The sequence below is a fragment of the Polyodon spathula genome, chromosome 19 (genome assembly GCF_017654505.1).
Source record: "Polyodon spathula isolate WHYD16114869_AA chromosome 19, ASM1765450v1, whole genome shotgun sequence".
Lineage (NCBI taxonomy): Eukaryota > Metazoa > Chordata > Actinopteri > Acipenseriformes > Polyodontidae > Polyodon > Polyodon spathula.
Genome location: NC_054552.1, coordinates 2,464,050 through 2,485,240, shown reverse-complemented (window position 1 = coordinate 2,485,240; position 21,191 = coordinate 2,464,050). Strand labels below are relative to the sequence as shown.

Genomic DNA, 21,191 nt, shown 5'->3' with positions numbered 1-21,191 from the left:
AATCTAGACTCTAGCAACTACTCAGAGCTCTATACGTCAGGGGAAATATAGAGCTAATATACTTACTGGCTTTGAAAAGATAATCGTTTTAAACTTTCTTCATGAGTTTGAGATGAGCTGTATTTGTTAAGGATTTGAGATATGCAGTACTCCAACACTATCTAAGGGACTTTTACATTTCTTTTTCACAATATCGCAAGCTGTGCTTACCAAAGGAGAGGGGGGAGGGGACTAGAACCTTGGGATGTGATGAAAATGTTGTTACTGTATGTGGCATGCATCAGAGAAGTACTGCTGATCTCCACAGGACAGAATCTCAGAGCTTTCTACATAATTCTGTTGCATAATGCCTCGTTGTGCACAACACCATCAGACAATCGCCTTAGTGGAAGAAATGGAAGACATGTAAACCAATGTGCATAGGCTCTTGATCTAATATTTCTACACTGCTGTAGAACAGGATGCAAATGTAATTATCAGATTATAATGGCAGTTCGAAACTTATTTTATAATATGTTTTGATTTACAATTGCCAGTAATAGATCAAGTTCCGTCACGTTTAAGTTTAGAATATGCAGATTATCAGTGATGCATCAAGGTCCCTTACAACAGGCCCAGTTTCAGGTGATACCATCCACGCTCTGTCAAAGGTTTTCAGGGCTGTACTGCCCTGTACAACCACCCATTCCCCACATGTGACAAGCACCCTGGCTAGTTTATTTGGCCAGTTTTTACACTGGTATTGAGGTATGCAGATGGAGTTCTACGAATAGAAGCTGTGATTGGCTGCCCTACCGCAGTAGCCTTGACAACACAGGAATTGTAACTAAAGTCCAAAGCTGTGACGAAGTGTTAAAGAGCACAAGCTTGTTTCCTCCATCCCCTTGTTCTCGAATCCTCTCACCTGCTGAGGGGCGGCTTTGTGGAACTCAGAGACTCGCTGTGGGCCAGCGCCTCGGCAACCAAACTGTCGCTAGAAATACGCTTACGCTGGGAGGCCTTCTGTGACTCCAGGATCCTGCGGGAGGGGTAAGTGAGGCAGTGAGAGGCACAGAAAACAAAGCTGGCTCGCCAGGGAGGCTGAGATAACAAAAATCTGCATTGCTGAGATTATTCTGAACAGTATTATTATTATTTCAGTCTAAACCTTTTTTTTTCCTTCACCCAGGATTGGGATCAATGAGATCTTTTAAAAGAAGGCTGTATTTAGTTTATATCTAATCTAGTGGTGGCACCGCTAATACAGCCCTGGACCGTACTCCCCTTGAAGGGCATCTCCAAAGAAATCCAGCATGCCAGGTCCTTAGACAACAGCTACTTGGGCTATCATCCACATGTCAATGTCTGTCACTATACATTATATAATACATTCATTATGTAATTTAGTTTTTAATACTAACGAGCTGAGAGACACTTAAAAATTTGAATTATTACAGGGAAAACATTTTTTTCGTGAATTGAAACACTTTTACGTTGCACACTTATGTTTGCACTGTATTTGCCACAATATGTTTTGCAGAGGCATGTAGATTGTAAATGTATGGCAGCTACTTCACATTTAATCCAGGACAGCCCACAGCAACCCTGCCTATTCATTTTTTTTTTTTGAGAGGTTTATGAATATTTATAACCTGCAAATCAACAGGAATTTGCAGAGGGCTAAAGCAGCTCTCCTTCATACCTGATGTTAAGTGGGACGCAGCTAGGCCTGGTATAGTATATTAATTTACAGGATAAAATTTTTATTTTATTCCATCTTATTCAACAGCGAACAGCGAGGAATTTGGGTTTAGTATTTACTACAAGAGTAATACACAAGACAGGACAGCGGGGGTAGAATACACAGCTCACTTCTGTCTTTTCAAAGCTCTTTAAAAATCATGAAAATGCGGCTCCCATGTTTCAAACTGCCCTGACAACTTCACCTGTTCCACTGTCTTAAACATTCCCTACACAGGCAGCCGAGGCTGGTACCCTTAAAAATGTACAGAGAAAAAGGATGCACGAACGTCAGAAGTATTTGAGTGCCAACGAATTTGGAGCTAAAACAGAGAAGGAAATAAAAGCGTTAACGAGAACCAGGGCTCTGGTGGAAGCAAGTGCTGTCCAAGATTGTAACGGCCTCCTTCCAGCCTGCCTGCCTTCCTTGCTGCTTTCACATCCTTTTCATCCCAGATTTTATCAGTGCAACTCTCAGCTCAAAGCCCTGCTGTTTTCAGTTTCCATGCTCGGAAACTTTAATTATTGTTATTATCCTTTTCTCTAAATCCCACACAGACCTGTTTTGCAATTCAAATCACTATAATCTAGGTTATAAGTACAGAAAACAATGATTGTAATTATTATTCGTTCGGGGAGAGAGCTGTCTCCTTTAAATGGTGCTTTTTTCCCCGGTCTTCTTTATGTTGATTAAAATCCTCTGCTTTGGCTTTTTTTGGGGGAAGCAAAAAAGCATGCTGCATTATCATGATGATTCAGGCACGCTGCTTTTATGTTCTTTTCTCTCTTTTTTTGCTAATAGCAGGGTTCTACAAGCAACCGGTCAATGAAGCCTTCCAGTTCGTTATTCCCCAGTCAATCGTGTTTTTAACTCCGCAGTTGTGCTAAAACTCTTCTAGAGCTGATTTTCAACAAATATAATGTGTATAAGCTGTACTTTAAAATATATACTGTTTGATTTATTAAATCTTGCGGATCTCTTAAAATTGGACAATTGTTTTAAAGGGCATAAGACTTTCCACACGTGCTCTAGCAGGGGAGATGATTCTGAAGGTAGTGTTTTCAGAAATAGAGAAGCATGACTGAAGCAGACGGGTGTGGAGTTAGAAGAGGTGGTTGCAGAGACACAAGGGAGAGCAGAGATAAGTACCTCTTTTTGACAGGAAAGGGGAAGCCGGAGTGAGAGGAGAAGAGAGACTTCTTCTGGCGCAGAGCCAAGGCCTCGCTGTCTGATTGCGGGCTGGTCGAGCTAGCGGGGTGGGGGGGTCGGGTTTGGGGAGCAGTTAGAGAGGTGTTGGTGGGAGGGAAGAAAAGAGAACAGGAGAAAGTCAGAAATGAAAAAAGAGACACGCTGCAACAGAAATTACGAAGACAGAATTGCATGATGGCTTGTTTTGGACATTGTTAACCTTGTCATCGACGCGTAAGCTTGTCAACAGTCCCCTTCAAATGTGTGCAGTTGAACTTTTCAGGTTTTAATACGGTTTTGTGACACTGAAAATGACCGATTCTAACTGCCAGATTCTATAGTAATTATAACAAAGAGAGTGGTCGGCACATCGCATTTCCAGCAGATACTGACGTTCACCCCGGGAGAAATTGAGGTTACAGATCTTTGTCCCGGGTGCATTTCAACTCCTTGCCCTTTTACATCTCTTACAGCTGTTCTCTTTCTGGATTTCAATAATGGTGAAAAAGGAACAGCTTTCAACTTGTCTAAATAACTCTGTAACCATCAGCAACCTGAAAGAAACTAAATATGAAACATCTCAGAGTATAATCTTGCAACGGTGAGCAAAAACAGGAAAGTGTCTTCCTTATCTGCTCTGATAACAGGACGCAGGTGGAGGTGGTAGCTGCACACAACAAAGGAACTGGGCTGCCTATCTGCATTTTGCCCATAAAAGTGCCAGTATCTTGCACATAACCTCTATCTGAGAAGTGAGGCCTATCGGTGGGGGCAAATCTCTGAAACAGGGTGAAGAGAGCTGAAGAAAGGTATTTGCAGAAACAAAGAGACAAACTAAAAAGGTAAGACTTGCAGGATTTACGAACAGGGGCTCCAGTCAGTCCCAAGACCCTCTGGTAGGTCACATGACAAACTGACAGAAGATTTCCATTTTTTTTGTATTTCAGCATTCTTTGGTTCTGAATGTTCTGTCTGGGAATATGAGATCGAGACAGTAGCTGTCTGAATCTATTCACAGACCAGGTACAACTCTGCACCTGTCTTATTAGATGTGTCAGGCAGCTAATAGGGACTACTACCTCTACCTGTATCCCAAAGTTATTGCTGCTAGGAACTATTTACTTTTTTTTTTTTTTTTAAACTTAATAGGTTGAAATACAGCGTGAGTATTCTAAAGTTAAAACACTGATGGATATTGAGTTTTGATCTTTGAATATTACTGTCTGACACAATCTAATTTTAAACATACTACTGTGAAACCATCTGAATCTGTGGAGGTCTGGACAACCTCTTTTAGAAGAAGCTGGCGGTAAAGATGAAATCAGGTAAAGCAGCTCTCTCTTAAAACCTCAAACTAGGCAGTCCTTTGGTTGGCCATTTGCAGATTGTAGTTGGCTGCTTGGGGATCTGTTTTACTTGAACTCTAATCTGGACCTGCCTGCAGTCTCTGAACTGCATCCAGATTCACAGAGCTGCTGTTAGTTCTTACCTTGGGCCTGGGGAGGAGGGCGGAGAGGATAATGGGAAGGCAAAGTGCCGTGCCCCAGGACCGGAGAACTGCCCCGAAGAATCAACCAGGTCTGGCATTCCTGGAGATGTGCCAACGGTCTCTGTGATGACCAGCTCTGGGTCCAGAACAAACAGCTCATCCTGAGAGATCTCCGTGACGTAGTTTAAATGTTCCTGGAACAACCAAAAACAGCACGCAACTTCGTAAACAATGACAGATATAGGCGAGAATGCAGAAATTACATTACTATCAAAAGCACTCACCTGTGCACGATCTATTCGATAAAACCGATCCGCTGTGGTGGCTACAAAAAAAAAAATATATATATATATTACATTTTTAAATCATCAACCACACGGTACAGCCCACATCGATGGGCTCTATCGTTTAAACAGCCGGTTTACTATTCATTTACTAGGTATTTATCCTCTCATTTCTTTGATAGATAATCATACACGTTACTAAGTTTATTTTACATTGTTTCAGCCAATTCAACATGTTCGTCCCAGATTTCAAAATGAAAAAAAGAACTTCTACTTATTCTTCATTTTCAATGCAAGGAACTGCTAACAAAATGTAGCCAATACCTTCACCTGACTGCAAAGGCTTAGTCATACAGCGTGGACTCTTACAGAATGTCTGCTTAATGGGACAGAAAGCCAATACCTAATGAAACATGATAAGGCAGAATATTTGCTAATTGGTATTTGCCATCTGGAAGGCATTAGCAGGTGGTATCTGATATTATTCATCCCTGTATGGTGCTGCAAGCCATATACTGTATCTGGACTTTGTCTCCAACACAACTAAAACTGGAGTACATTGTATTAAGTTTTGCCTGATTAATATATTACACAGGCTTGATTGTTACTGAGCCTTAGGATGAAAAACAAGGCTTTGACCTTTTCAAGACCAGCTAATATTTCCTAACTCAATAAAAGGTAATATGCTTTGGTAAAGTTCCTGCTTAACAAACGCAATGACAGAAATTCCAAGATACTAAAAGGGGGATGGTTCAGTTGTATTGTTTCACATTATCTTAATGAAACTGTATGAAGGTCATTATTCTAACCTATTGATCAATTCAAACCAAATGACATTGCTACATCCTCCAAGCATTTTACTGTGCACCAGGTGTGCCAGCTTTTAAACAAGAAAACCTAAACCTTGCCACACAGCAGCCTATGGCGTTGGTCATTCTTGATCCAAACCAGACAACACCTGCGTTAATAAAAAATTCACACCACCAGCAATTATTTAAAAAAAATAAAAATAAAAAGGGGGACTAATCCAAACGAGACACTTTTCATTGCCCAACAGAAACAACCAGAGGAAATGTTGTACAAATGACAGTGTGTTTTGTAATGCATATATAATCTAAACTATTTTCTAACCCTACACAAAGAGTGTGTCGCCTCTCGCCACACTTCAATGCAAGTGCTGTACAACCCTAAATCTGTGCTGCTAGCTCTGTTTCAATTATGGATTTCAGTGCTTAATGTTGAGAGATATGTGATGAAAGGAGAGAAGTGTTATTCTTAGTTGATCAAACTAGTGACCCCTGTATCTAACCTACACAGATGCTGAACAGTACAAAACCCACCATACCATAACATACCATACCAGCTTGGGCTGGGAACATGATGCATGGGAGCTTGTCCTTTATATATAGTTTAAGGTTGTTCCAAAAATGAAATTAATTTTAAATGCTTTATTTTCTAACTAAGTCCATTTGTTTTAAATGACATTAACACTGTCTTCACTTAAACAACTGGCAAAAAACCAAAAAAAAAAACCAACTTTTTTTTTTTTTTTATTATAATATATATATATATATATATATATATATATATATATATACTATAAAACATATTTATAGCCCAAAGGAAAATCTTACCCTGACAAATGGAGAATATTAGCAGCACCAAAAAAGGTTTTCAACTTCAATTTGTTTCCTAATATTTAAAAAGCCAATGTTGGAAAGCGCTTGCTTAGTGTATTCATGCTGCAGATGAAAACAATTACACTCGCTTTCATTTCTGCAGAAACCATCATCTTTCAGGGACCAGAGCCACATGTTTTCCACTGAGCAATGGTCAAAGCTTGGGACAGATCTGAGGATTTTTGGGATTGAATTTCAATAGCCCCCCCCCCCCCATTATTTTTAATTGCTTGCTGTTTTAACTCTTAAGATTAAGCTCTTCTAATAACATTACTTTCATTCTTGCCACAGGATGTGTCCATATGTCCATCGCAGCCTGGCAACATTCACTGAACTGACTATGCCATGATCTCTTTGCAGCCTGAACACCATAATGGGGTACATTTTTACCTCAATTTTTCTACCCAATGTGCAATGTCCGATTTGAATGCCAGCTCATCACTGCAACCCACTTATCGATCAGGAGGACTAAAGATCAACACTCTCACCTCGTCTCCTGCCATACCTCAGCTAATTAATGCTGCCAAGCTACGAAACCATGGAGACGAAGCCCAGCCTTGCTGGTTTTCCTCAGGCGCTCCTTCAGTAGGGGGGCTTGCAGAATGGGATGATGTTTACAATCCCCAGACGAGTTTCCTGCCCAACCCACTAGCAATGAAAACCTTCCACAAGTTGCATAGCCATACAATCTCTACTGGCCAGGCAATTCACATTGTAAGTGGGCCTGCTGGGTGCTGTACATTCACTCCTTTACTTTTCTGTGCTGTGCACTTGTGTCAAATTGCTGGGTGCCCCTACACATTCCAGACACATATGGCAGCTAAAAACACAACAGTACAAAAAACAAACAATTCATGTTTTTAGCTTCAAACTATTTACAGGTTTAAACTGTGATCCGTCATCAACAGAGACCCTTTAAAATAACCTCAATAAGATACAGATCTGGGAACAGTTGGCCCGAGAGGGACGTCTCTCTAGACATGTCCTGCTGTATGTTTCAGGTTATACCTGTAATTACTGGAATCAGCGAGGCAGAACAAAGAGAACGTAGAGAGCAAAGAGCGAGAGGAAAGGGTTGCAGCAAATCAGCTCTGGACTGGCTAATCACTGCAGTGCATCCTTCTTATTGATCCCACGATTCTGTTTGTAGCTGCTTTCACTATTATATTTTTCTTGAGGGCGAATACTGCTCTGAAATGCATTCATTTCTCTCCCACATGCAGGTGTCATGAGTGTAAAGGTGATAAATGAAGCACTGAATTACGTGTGTGTCCGTGTGTGTGCATACGTGCGTTTCAATGTAGGTGGTTTCTAAATACTACTTTTAACCTTGATGGTTCGGATCAGTGACATTTTCTAGATGGCTGTTTTTGAGTTGAGACATTTTCATTGATCACTGCACTGAAATACAGTGTTTAAAAGTTCCTGAACAGTGCTGGTCTATCACTTTTTACTGTAAAATGTGTCGGGGTTTTATACAGCAGCTAGTTATCCAGTAATTCTAAATATGTGTTCCATTTCTCAGATTTTGCCAAGAGCACCAGCAGTTGCTGGAATTTTGAGTAGGGTTGGTCACATAAGTTTCCAAAGGCTTTCCATACACGTCATGCTGCTTCCATGGACGTTCTGGAAAGCAATGCTGGTTACTGACCCCAGCAGGAAAGGAGTCTGGCGTAGAGCGGAAATCCACACAAAAAACAAAACACAACGAGAGCCCCATGTCCTCACAATGATGCTGAACATTGACCGCTATGCTGAAAACTGTCACAGCATAAATTGAATTTCTAATATATTACTTAAAAAGAAAACGCACACACAAAAAGTAGTGCTGAAGAGAAAGAGAAAATGGAAATGAATTCTGGGTCCAACAATACTTTGCTATAATATTGTTCTTCCAACCTTAGCTTTTTTGTATGCTGTCAGACCATGTTATGTTCTATCTAGATCTATAATAATTCTAAGACAATTTTTAAAACAAGCTGTTTTTTTTTTTTTTTTAGCCTGAGAAGCCTCCAGAGAAAGTGTTGCCTGAATTTCATTCATTATAACCTTTAACTTTTTATTTTCTTTTTTTCACATATATTACTTTCAGATTTCGTTACTTTCAGAATTCAGAAAACATATAAAAGTCAGGAACGCTGTAGCTTTAATATGATCCCAAAGTCCCTTTATTCTATTTGTTGGATGCCTTTTTAACTGTTTTATTACAGTGCTCTTATTGCATTGTGCTGTGAAACGCTAGCAGAAGAAAAAGATGCTTTTCAGTAAGGCAAAACTGTGTTTACTTTTAAAGCCAGTGTCTGAAACCCTGACATTAAAACCAGGGCAGATTTAATGCAAACCTCTTACGCAATGGAATGGAGATCAACGTCTTAATCCTTCTAGGAATGTATAACTGACCAGATAGGTGACCTTAAAAGAACTTCACGGTGTGTATTTTGTAAAGGTTTAAAATTATTTTATCCCATGAGTTTGAAGGGCCACACACTTCCAAGAATGTGCAAGCACAGCAAGAAGAGGAACCTTCATCTAACTTCTATCCAGCACTACAAGGTTTCCAAAAAAAAACACTTCAAACTATAAATGTTAAAAGTTTATATTTTTCAAATATTTATTATATATATATATTATATATATGATATGCATATATATATATATATATATATATATATATATATATATTTATATATATATATATATATATATATATATATATATATATATATATATATATAGATATATGGCTTTTAACCCTTTCATGCATGGCAACCCTATATAGTCTTTATATGGGGACATATGGAAGAGTGAAGTGTGAACTAGGGAGTGTGAACTATGCAATCAGCTGCAGGGTCACAAACAACAACGTCTGAGCTGAAAGACGGAGCACAAGGAGGTTAAGTGACTTGCTCAGGGTCACACAGAGAGTCAGTGAGTGAGCCGGGATTTGAACCGGGGATCGCCTGGTTACAAGCCCTTTTCTTGAACTACTGGACCACACAGCCTCCTTTTAGGGCTAGGATTATAGCGTGTTACTTTAATTCCATGATGATCTCATATAAAGCAATGGAAAATATATTCATCCAATGTTTTAATTTTTTTTTTTTTTTTTTTTTAGCTACTTTCAATAATTTAAGCATAAAAAGGTTACGCCAAAACACTCCCAGCTGCATGAATTTTCATTAACACACACACACACACACACACACACACACACACCCCCAGTTAGAAACGCTTTCCCACAAATCAGTACTCACAGTCCAGGAAACACCATTTTGGAGAGAGTTTCTGAGAGGAGAGGGTCTTTGATTTTGCACCGTCGCCCTCCTGCAAAGCACAAGAACAAAGGTCAACTGCAGCATCCCTTTTGACTACACAGAGATCACACAGACTTAATCCCTTTTACAAATCAGCCAGATGCAGATCAAAACCTTCATACAAAAAAATAAAACACGCAATTACACATTACACACAATTGCCCAATTGAATTACCATGACCAATAATTCATGTTTAACTCCACACTGAACATGTACTGGTCACCTTTTATGTCCTATATAGGTATATTTCTGTAAATTCTATTATTTTTAGGGTCTTTTGAAGTTAATATTCACTTTGTATCCTCTCTAAAGCCTTTCAATGTGCTCCCGAACTCCTAATCCTGCACAGTTGTTCAGCATGGGGGGGTAGCACAGGACTTGCCTATAGATTTCCTCTCAACCTTGTTATCCTGGAATCATTTATTTTGCCAGATTCCCTCCCATAGTCTGCATGACTCATAAACTGGACACATCTCTTCTGCTTCTTGGCTGTGGTTCTTTGTATGTCACTGCTATAGAAAAAGCTCATTAAAAAGCCCTCATCTTGCTTGCTTGTGTGCTGGTGCATGCATCATCCTGTTTGGTCTCTTTTCGACTGTCAAGTGTCACCACTAGATAATCGCAAACTCCCGTTTTTTAATCATGTGCCAATTCAACTGAATCATCTGTGAGCCAGAGCAAGTTGCAGAGCAGCACTTATGAGGTGCTATCTGCGTATTGGATTAAGGCTGCATTAAATCTTAAAATATCACCTCTACGAAGTAAACAATCATGCATGGGCATAACACAGAGGAACAGTTACTGCATGCACATTTACACTTCACAAAAACCACAAGGAGCAGTCCATGCTCGCCTTACTAATCTAATCAGCTCATGCACTTCACAGAACTGTACACTCAAGGTACATGTATTCAAAAGGAACAAGTCTTTGCCGGTCTTTACGTTCTAGCGTCAGGTAAAGCAGTCTAAACTAGGGGAGGTTTATCTGGATTTCAGCCTGAATCACATGAACGTCTGTCCAGTCTCAGCCAAGGAGACTGCACAGGTGTGATGAGAACTTCATAACTGAGAGGCTGCTGTTTCACTGAAGTCTGAAGTGGGACTTAGTATGCAATTAGAAAGATTCTACCTGCCACTTCAGATCACCTTAAATATTCTACAGCTCCACTGCCATATTTAAACCCAAATGGGTTCATGCTCGGTGGGAAGTTCACTGAAAAGCTTGGGATGAAATCAGATTAATAAATTGCCACAGCTTCCTAGTGCTGGGGAATGTGTGGAGCCAGGATTCTTGGTGAGTGTATTTCTACAGTGTATTTCTACCCGAGACCTATCCTGTATCAAGAGAATTTCTTTCTTTTTTTTGTGGCTTGTTCCTTGCAGTACCAGTACAATGCCGAGGCGTACAAACCTGCAAGACAAGGCGCTGGAAAGAGGGGTGAAACGAGACGAAATCCTGTGGGAAGACATTTGGTTTAGAAGAACCACTTGCAAGACCCTCAGGAGGCAGAGACTGTTTATGAATGGGCTTCCATGCATTTCGTTGTTTAATAAAACACTATATATACACTCTATATTGCATGCACGCAAACATCATAAGGAAGCTTACTGGACTGAATGCCAGTAAGGCTAGACAAGATAAACTACATCTGAAAAAAGCGCACTTTCAATTTGACCTATAAAGATGAAAACTGAATAAGGATTTGAAAAAGAGAACACAATTTCAAGCTGATTGCAGGTACAGACAGTACATGCAGGGCCCCTTAATTGTTTGCACATTTCATGCATGACTTATTGTATAGATAAAAAATAATATTAAAATAAATAAATACGAAGGCATTGTGGCAACAATCCAGGCTTGTTTTTACTACATTAGAAGGCAAGACAATGCCGCCAGCTCTGCTCACACTGGACCGACAGGGCTGGCCGAGACAGAGAACGTCTTGCTCTTGATTGTCCAATATCAGGACTCAAAGTTACTGTAATTCAGGGAAGGGCACCAAGTTCTTCTTACCTCCTGTAACCTCTCAATGTGGGATCGGCACAGCTCCAAATCACTGTCTCCCGGGATGACGATAATGCCCATTGGGATTGCTGCAAATCAAAGGTTAAACAGACCTCCATTAGAATGTGCGGCATCTCAGACAGATTATTTATTTATTTTTAAAAGCCTTAAAATCTTGGCTAGATCCATCGTTTCCCTTTATCACAGGGTAAAGAGTTTCTATAGCAACATCATAAACGTTGAGTGCCACTAGGATGTGGACTAATTTAGATGGGTATATGTCGGAAATGTTTTGAGGGCCAAAACTTTTCAATCAAAAAATATATACAAAAATAAGCAAAATTTAGAACAGGTGTCCTTCAAAATCATGGTAGCATATTGCCAAATTTTCAAAGTGTAAATTCTGGTCCTGAAATGGTTAAACATACCTGGGGTTGATCTGCCTGCGATCCCCCCCACCCCACCCCCACAAAAAAAAAAAAAAATGGTCAAGTTTAGTTTTGAATCTGTTATTCTGCCTACAGAACTTATTATATGCAGTTGCCAGGAGAACACGTGCGCTTCTTAACCTGCCTCACTGCGTCCGCAACTTCATCGATAACGCCCGTCTCAATATTATTGAAAAAAAACTCGATATCCTGTGTGCTGTACGAGTTCCCAGAAAGTCGTCAAAATGGTTCATACTCAATTTCCGTTGGGAAATAAAAGGTTAATTGCTAAATGTAAGCATTGTGCAATCACAGGCTGCATTCTCCAGAAATAGCTTTTATGAGACAGCCATAAACTTGCTTTAAAAGTACAGCATCTCCTTCACAGTGAAACAAAAAGCCACGCAGCTGGGACCTTTTTTTTTTTTTTTGTCTAACTATTTTCCTAATAAAAAAAATTAATAAATTTAAAAAAGGAATTGTGTTTATGAGCTTGGAGAACAGACAACGGATGGAGTTGAATTCTGTAGCCAGACTTGGTAAAGGATTAATGGATAGACATTGGGATTGGCTCAGCATCACTGGACAGTAGTGTGCCATTGGCCGTCCGTGACCTCAGAACCCACCAGGTAATGTTGCTTAACAACATACAAAAAGTGTACCAAATAGCCTGTCTCAGTATCACTGCACTTTCATTTGAAGATCAGCCTTGACAAACAACACCTCCGGTGGTTGTAAGTACAAACTGCTTTAAGGGATGATTTTCATAATATTGCTTCATGCCAAGCTATACTTTCAAAACAGAAATGGAGCTTCATTTCAGTTTGCAATGTAAGCCCAACTGGAAAACGAAAGGGACTGTGTTCAATCAATTGAACAAGTAAAATGAGCAGGATCTCTTCAAACTGCCTATAGGTATAAGCAGAACAATGGTCTCCAGGGATAAACATAAACAGCAGTCCCACTGCCAATCAATACCGATTGACTACTGCTCGGCCTTTCGGAGACTTTAAATGAAAGTAAAGGTTTACACATAATTAACTCTGGTTTTGGGGTCAGATTGGGTCAAAATTTCCAGATTTTCAAGCACATTACTGTCTTGACGCTGAATGCAGAGCCACAGTTTCTGTACTGTTCATGCCAACGTTCTGTTTCATTTGATTTCCCTTCAAACGTGTTGGCAACCTCACTTGGCAGCCAGGATTTTATTTTACTGCATCTTATTTATTTTTAAATGAAGACTACTTAGAATTTGAAGAGAATCGGAATGATAAACGTCAGTGAGCTGTAGTTGTTTTTTTTAAAGCTGCATTGTTACAAAGCAGTAATGGATACTGCATTTTTATAAACAGCTGCTCAATTACTTGAAACGCTCCTGTCGTAAACAACGGACCTGCCAACATTAGGACACAGAATTTCTCTCTCCTATTATCAATGCATTAATACATGCTCATTTTCTCTAACAAACTGAAGGAAATAAAGTCTGGCAGAGCAAGCAGAGAAAAGCCAATTGTTTGAGTTATCATGCAATAATCATCTATTTGGAAGGCAGGCAGATATGAAAAACATGTCTAATTTTAGCAGTGTCTGAATACTAATTTGTAGTCTGAAATGTCAGGTCCCATTATCTAAACAGTATCCAGAGGGTATTGCTATACAAAACAAAACAAACAAAAAACACTATTGGTATTCCAAATGAATATAAGGAAAAAACATGCTTTTAAAATAAACATCTATTTTGTATATTGAATTTTTATTTTATAAAAGATGCAGACTATATATTTCAAATCATAGCATGAACCCACTGATGTGTGGGTAGCTTGTGTTATACATTGTGTAAATACTCAAGTAGATGTGACTAACAGTCCTGAATGCAACTTCTTCCTATTGCTGACATCTAGTGGATACCTTTAGAACAGCAGGCATCTTGTTGCAAGTTGGAAAACAGCAGCGATCTCAAGGAAAGCGTATTCAAAATCGTCAATATACTATATTAAATCATTGGCTTCAGACAGTATAGTGGCATCTATACTGTATCAAGCCAGGGATTTAATACAGTATATTGCTCACCTGAGGCATGAACAGATTACTGTACAGGCATGTTAAGAAGGTTATATATATATGGTTATAAGGTAATAAATAAGATTTATTTGATGTTTGTTTCTTATTAAAGTTAATTCTGTACATAGTGCATACATGTGTGTGACCCTAATACAGTGACTGTATCATCAATGATTAACAGTCAAATAAGATCTGAAACAGGATAATCTCACAAGATAACATGGGAGCAGTGTAAACAAGACATATTTACCTGCTAAGTAAACTGACTCATTGGCCAATGCATTATTTTCTGAAGACTTTCACTGCACAGTATTGACCAGCCTCAGTCAATAAACCACAGAGTGCATTCTGGATCTCTAATTTATACCAGATTAGAGAATTTAAGCACTGCACCACTTCAAGCAAGGGCAATTACCAAGCATGATGGAATGATTTTGTAATTAATAACGCCAATGTCAAAATGTGCTCCGCTTTACATTGTGGTTTGCAAATCATTTTATCGACCTATGCTGGAGAAGGAGCATAGGGTTTAACACATGCCTTGCCTCATGTACACTTATCTATTTGTCATGCACTGCAGACTGTGGTTTGTATAAAAACTATCGATTGAGTCGGTTTTCCAATAATGTCAAAAATAGATCAGGCTTCATAGCCACAGGTCACTTTCCATAATGAAGGACGGAGTTAGAAAAGCTCTTGATCATCACTACTGTGCTTTTTTTTATGCCGTGTGTTTGCTAACTTTTCTAGATGCTGCATTTATTTTTGCAACTAGACTCTCTGCACTTGCATTTGATGAATGTTTAGTGATTTACAGAACAGCTGGTGGCATTATCAGTAATCCCAAAGTAGCACGGGTCAGAATCATTAAGCTTTTGTTCAAATGGAAATAAACAAGCCGCTTTCAGGGGAGGTACGGCTGCAGTCACATGGGGATAATGTAAACAAACCCAGCAGTCAACAAATCTAAAATAGAAACGATGGCAGGCTAAACTAAACCGCATGCGCAATCACATTTTAAAAGCAAGCTGAACGCAGCGTTAAAAAAAAAAACAAAAAAAAAAAACATATTGACCTACACTGGACCAGAAATCCAAAAGCTGGGACACAGATGGAAAGTCTCACAGCTGCAAGTATCAATTAGTGACAATTTACAGCAGTCTTCTCATTATGCACTTTCATGTACAGCAGGCCTGGCCAGCATTGCTAGTAAACACCTTGCATGGTAAGCGAACAGCTGTTAGGATGGAGTGGTTTTTGAGCACAGCAGTGTGAGCCAGACTCTGGCCCTAGAAGGAACAGGGAAAGGTGCAGCGGCAGAGGTAGCAGCTAAGCACCCTGTAAATCAACCTTCCTGGTAATCATCTCTCTTCCCTGTCTATTTATTCAATTTAAAAACCAATAAGTCTATCTCAGCCAAATGCTGGATTCTCTCGGGAAACCAAATCAACAGCTGTGAATAAAAAAAAGGAAGATGTTCTAATATGTATACTTACAGGCCTCCCTGAGTTTCTCTTTGTCGTAATGTAAGGCTTCATAGTCGTGCATGCTGATCCGATTCACTCGGATCCGTAGCCTCTCTGGGATTGGCTGCTGGCTGCAGGGACAGACACCAGGATTACAGTGAGACACACGGGAAGACTTTGAAGGCACTGCTCCATGTTACGTGAAATGGCTAAGCGTGGGTAATGGTTGCATCACATTGCAACATGGCATCCTCGCCATTGAACACTTCAAATTGTTTACGATTCTGGAACAATTAGATCTGTGAATGTACAACAATTGCATTCGGTCTCCCAGCATTGTTAAATCAAACACCCATTCTCTTTACTGATGTACTGCACAAAGAAACCTGAGTAAGTACAGTAGATTACATTAATGGAATGGAGAACAATACATGAGCTATGTCTTTATCTGCAGAAAACCTACACACTTAGTGTGAATAAAGCCAAGGGGGACACCAGTCTACATGTTGCTAGAAAAATGTTGAATGAAATCAAATTTTAGGGGACACTGTTCTACAGTATGAACAATGTTGATGGACAGACAACACAGAGAAGACAATACAGAGATGATATTTCCTATCAAAAAGTATTTTAGTGTTTTTTAGAGTCACAGATTTTCAACAGAATTCCTAATTGTCAGGTGAGGTTATTTATATTTTTTTTCTACAAAATCAAAAATTGATAACTCTGTAACAATATTTGCAAGTTGTTCAAGCAGCACAAAATGTAGGACCCACTCTGTCCCTTACTATTAATTTCCATCAGATGAAATTCTTTATTTGAGATTAAATGACCAGTGAAAATACAATTTGGGGACCTTAAACGTAACATACCGTACTAATGCTTCACCATCTGTACCAAACCGGCTTTTTTTTTTTATTTTTTTGTAATTTCTAAACATGAGACTACAATGCCAACACAACAACAACAAAAAAAAAAATTACCCTGAAAAAAAAAAAAAAAAATCATAAATTCGTTAATTGGACTCCCTCACAATATCTCACATCGGCTCCGCATTCCGCAAGTCACCTGACTTTTTACATCACTTTCATTGACTGATTTATTCTATGATGTAATGTTGCTTCTACAAAATCAACAGTCCTTTCATTCAATTGTTTGCAACAAAGTTGCCTGAAACCTGTAGCTTGCACGTCAATTTCTACAAAAAAGTATCCCTTTCTACATTTTTCTAGCAGCATGTAGACTAATGTCCCTTTGGCTTAAGATATTTGCTATTTTACATATTTATGTGAAAGCTCTAGTTTATTAGTTTATCTTACTCAGCTGAGACTGAGCACTCATTTCCAAACCACTTCTTCAAATCACACAGCACATCTCATGAGGACATCCAGATGTTAGCAGCTCTTGCTAACTGATCATTAATATGTATAAGAATAAGAGGCAGGTTCCTAGCGATTCAGTTAATATGCATGCAACAGATGTGATGTGTTTTTAAACCTAGAACTACAAGCCTGTACACTGGATATAACAAACCATTTCCCAGTGGGGTATCAGATTACAAACCTCGAGCATGAAACAGAACTGAAGCAATCAAACAAGCAGCAAACCATGTACTGTGATGGAGTAGACCAGTCAATATTGTGGAAATCAAGGGGAGGGGGTTGTGTCACTTGTCAAAGAGCTTTTCTTCCTGACCTTTAAGAAGGCTGTCTTTCAGTAGCAGTTTTTCACACTCAGATGTGCAATTGCAATTTGATCTTTTCCAGTCGTACGCGCTAATCAGAAATGATGCACACAAGTTACAGTTACAGTGTGTGGATTATTTTAAAGTTGGGAACTGGAGTTGCTTTCATTGCTTTTGTTCTTACTGTAAGCATGCGTTTAAGGTGTGGAAGGAAAGTGTTAATGAAAAGATTGCGAGTACAAAATTAGGGTTGAGATGTAGCTGTCTGCTGCTGTTGTCAGGGAAGGAATGTTTTATTGCTTGGGAAAGGGGCAATAAAATGAGCAGAACTGACCACTGGGAGACCAGGTGCAAGCAGGAGTTGTCTGATCAAAATGTTGCAGACAGAGATAACCCAGTAATTTGCTTTGCACGCAAAGGGGTGTAGAGACGGTCCTCTCCTGACGACTGACCATTCCCGTGCCCGGTGCCGTCTCCCAGAAAATTAGGTGTTTGATCGCTGCTTAATTTCCATTTATAACTAGGTGTTACATTATTGTGTCTGATGATAATGTTTAAGCAATATGTATGAACATTTTTTATTATTGGAATCAAATTAAATTCTGCTTCAATTCAATACAAACATTATTTCCTTACAGATGTCATAACCAAGCATTCCATTTTCCAGATTTTACTCGGACGAAGCCTACTTAGCCAGCTGCAACACTATACACAATATTTGAGGATAGACACAAGTCCACATCCTGTGTATCTGGTATTAGGGCCCCACCTGATCCCATATGGAGTCCTATACTATGTGCAGCACAGAAAGTTAGTATTTTCTTCAAAAGAAGTCATCCTATATTGTGTGTGGCAGAACAAACATACCAAGGTGGAAACAAAAGGTTTAGGTCAGTTACTGTATTCGAAGTTTCATATAAGGGTTGATTATATGTATGATTTTCTACTCTTGAAATGGGAAGGATCGATCATTTTAAAAGCAACCCTATCCAATACATGTCTGTGTTTTACAGGAAGTTGATACACCTTGTCGTAAGATATTAAAATCATTGAAGGGTTATATGATGGCAATTCCACTAAGTGATTTCTAACACTAGCCTTTCTTTCAGGGTACAATCGAGAATGTCAGTACTGGCATTTAAAAAAGTTATTCGCGCCAAAAAAAGAAACTCTTCTTGTCAGCTTAACATACAAGCAACCTTTTCACAAATCCACTTCCCTGTGCGGATATTTCTGTTCCCCCCCAGTCTCAAATATCTTAGCAAGGACTCCCTTCAATATAATGAGAACACGTCGAGGGACGGCAAATATGTATGAATGACGGACTGCTAACATTTTCACTCACATTTATAAAGCTTGTCAGTATCTCAAAACAGGCTAGGCTGTAAATGCAAGCCCATATGCAAAGATTGAATATGATTTCACTTTTTGCTTGGGACTCAAAAAAGAAGTCTGCTTGCTTGGAACGCATGTCCAGCTGGAGGATTTGGATGATAGCAGCTTCATCTGCATAACCTAACAGCGGTGGAAACACTTGCTTCTCTTTCCAGTCCACAAACCCTCACATCTTTAATAGCCATTACAGCCCTGTCAGACCTGTGGGAGAGCTATATATGATGCAATGTGCATTCAGGATTGGTCTACATTGATGTAACCCAAACTCGAATTAGCTTAATTAAACACAGAGAGCATTGATCATTAAAACAGCAATCTTGCTCTGTTCCTGCCAAGCACAGTATGTATGTATGTATGTATGTATGTATGTATGTATGTACATACATACATATATATTGGAACAGTGGCGCACAACTCAGGCCATGGAGGGCCGGTGTCCGTCCCGGTTTTTGTTCTAACCATACATTAAATTGGTTAATTGGACCAATTAAGCTTCTAATAAGGTCCAATAAAAGTACATTAGAGTGCAGCTGGAATAAAAACCTGCAGGGTCACCGGCCCTCCAGGACCGAGTTGTGCACCACAGTATCGGAACAGCTGTTTAAATGTATCCACCAGATTTGCCATTAATGCAAAGCATTCAACACAGCTCTAGTGCATGCGGTAACACTCACTCGTTGAGTAAGGGGATTGAGGTGCGTCTCTTGGTCTTCTGTACCATGTTGGCCTGGTTTCTTAGGGAGATGCGAATGATTGATGGGGCCAGTTTGCAGGGCTCCCCATCCACCTGCATGGGTATAGACTTGAATGTGGTCAGAGTAACCTCCCGGCACTGATTCAGTCTCTCCCCATGACCTCCCACCTGCAAAGCAGCCTGAAATAATAATGAGAAGAATTATTACACTTTAGACAGGGAAATCTCAGGACACTTGCAGCCAGCCTTTATAGATTTTTTAAACACCATATCTAATAAAATTAAAATAAAACCAACTGGGCACACTTTCCAGTCCCAAATGAACCTGATGAGGTTGCCTGTTAGTTTTGTGAAATTAGCAGTTTTTCTTTCATCCAGAAAGTATGAGACTGCACTTTGGCATAACGACCTTGGTAAATGTGTCCCACAGGATATAGAAAGATATACACCAAGGTGCATGGGTCTTAAGACTACAATTTCCACAATTCAATCTTCTGAGACTCTGCAGTTCCTGGCATTTTTACTTAACCAAATTTCAAAGACTTGAGCAGATGATTAATGGAGCTTTAGCTGGCCTACCAGTGATGTCATGGTGAAGCCAATGACTTCAATGTACCCGTCGTCGAGCCGCTGGGGTTCAAAGTCACGGTGTTCACTGGGGTTACCCCAGGGCATTGTACCAGCACAATACCTATTACAGGGAAAAGCAAGAGAGGTTAGAATACACGCAGTCAATTCAAAATGAGAAGCATTTTATAATAGAACGGTAGCGCCTTCGTGATCTTTGAACCTCAATTCCTGGTTTCTGTTAATCCATGTAGTAAAGTTAACAAAAGTCATTACTGGGGAGAAAACCTGAGTTGGGTTAATATCTGAGCAGTGGTGTTTAGAGCATTAAAATAAACCACAATGTGTCTCCTGCATCCTGTTATATATGTTATGTAATATGTTAACAGCGAATCTCGGCTTCTGTGAAGGTTAAAACATGTACAGATGAATTTGTTGTTAGTGAGCTGTGATAAAAAAAGATAAAAAGTTTTACAGGTATGAATGCATTTTATGATCGGCAATATTTGTTGTGGTATTTCAGATTAAAATGTTGATGTAAAAGTAATTTTGTATGTGTTGCATTACCAGTACTACAGCAATGTTATGTCTTTTCAGACTTAATGTGGGAAGTGACTAATAGTAGATTAAAATCTACCCTATCACCGGTACAGCCCTTGAATTATCTTTACTTCTCTCCCAGCAAGTTACATGGATTTGAAATTGATTTAGACGTGTTTAAAAAAAAAAAGAAAAAAAAATTTTTAAAAAGGCTACCGTGCAAAATGAAACTCTCTGTCTGCCAGACATCAACCTACATCCAGATGGCTTCCCTCCCACCACTGCCGAGCGCGAGTGTGAATATCACTGGGATGAGAGGGACACAGCCAAGTCACGGAGGTCAATGCAGCCCCCAGAGGGGCACAGCTGCATTAAGAAGCTATCATCTTGCTCTCTCCTACTCACTCTGTTCAGCCTAATCACATCTCCACCTGTGGAAGCCATTTGCCAATAGCAATTAGCCAGCATGGCAAGCCACTCAATAAACACTTCTCCCCGATGAAAGACCTGTCACTTCGGGCATAGTGGGGCTTGAATTTAAACGGTGTGTACAGCTGTGTTACAAATATTTCGATTAGTTATATTATATATATATCCCCTCATTATATTGCCCCATGCTATACTGCGGATTCAGATATATCGTGGTCTTGGAGTTGGCTCCCCATTTTTACATGCC

At 39.5% G+C, this 21,191-nt stretch overlaps 1 protein-coding gene across 7 annotated transcripts in view; it reads right to left on the bottom strand.

The window, feature by feature from the left end:
* dgkza (diacylglycerol kinase, zeta a) overlaps positions 1–21,191 on the bottom strand; it is a 107,424-nt gene that overhangs the window by 21,852 nt on the left and 64,381 nt on the right. For 4 of the 7 annotated variants that reach the window (XM_041218706.1, XM_041218705.1, XM_041218700.1 and 1 more), the window contains 10 exons: positions 19,988–20,099; positions 19,389–19,588; positions 15,666–15,766; positions 11,690–11,769; positions 11,087–11,131; positions 9,615–9,684; positions 4,682–4,722; positions 4,398–4,591; positions 2,870–2,968; positions 905–1,018 (listed from right to left, as the gene is read on the bottom strand). In XM_041218706.1, coding sequence (XP_041074640.1) covers positions 905–1,018; positions 2,870–2,968; positions 4,398–4,591; positions 4,682–4,722; positions 9,615–9,684; positions 11,087–11,131; positions 11,690–11,769; positions 15,666–15,766; positions 19,389–19,588; positions 19,988–20,099 — 1,056 coding nt within the window. The remainder of the gene's footprint in view (positions 1–904; positions 1,019–2,869; positions 2,969–4,397; positions 4,592–4,681; positions 4,723–9,614; positions 9,685–11,086; positions 11,132–11,689; positions 11,770–15,665; positions 15,767–19,388; positions 19,589–19,987; positions 20,100–21,191) is intronic. The other 3 variants (XM_041218702.1, XM_041218703.1, XM_041218704.1) reach the window with 3 other exon arrangements.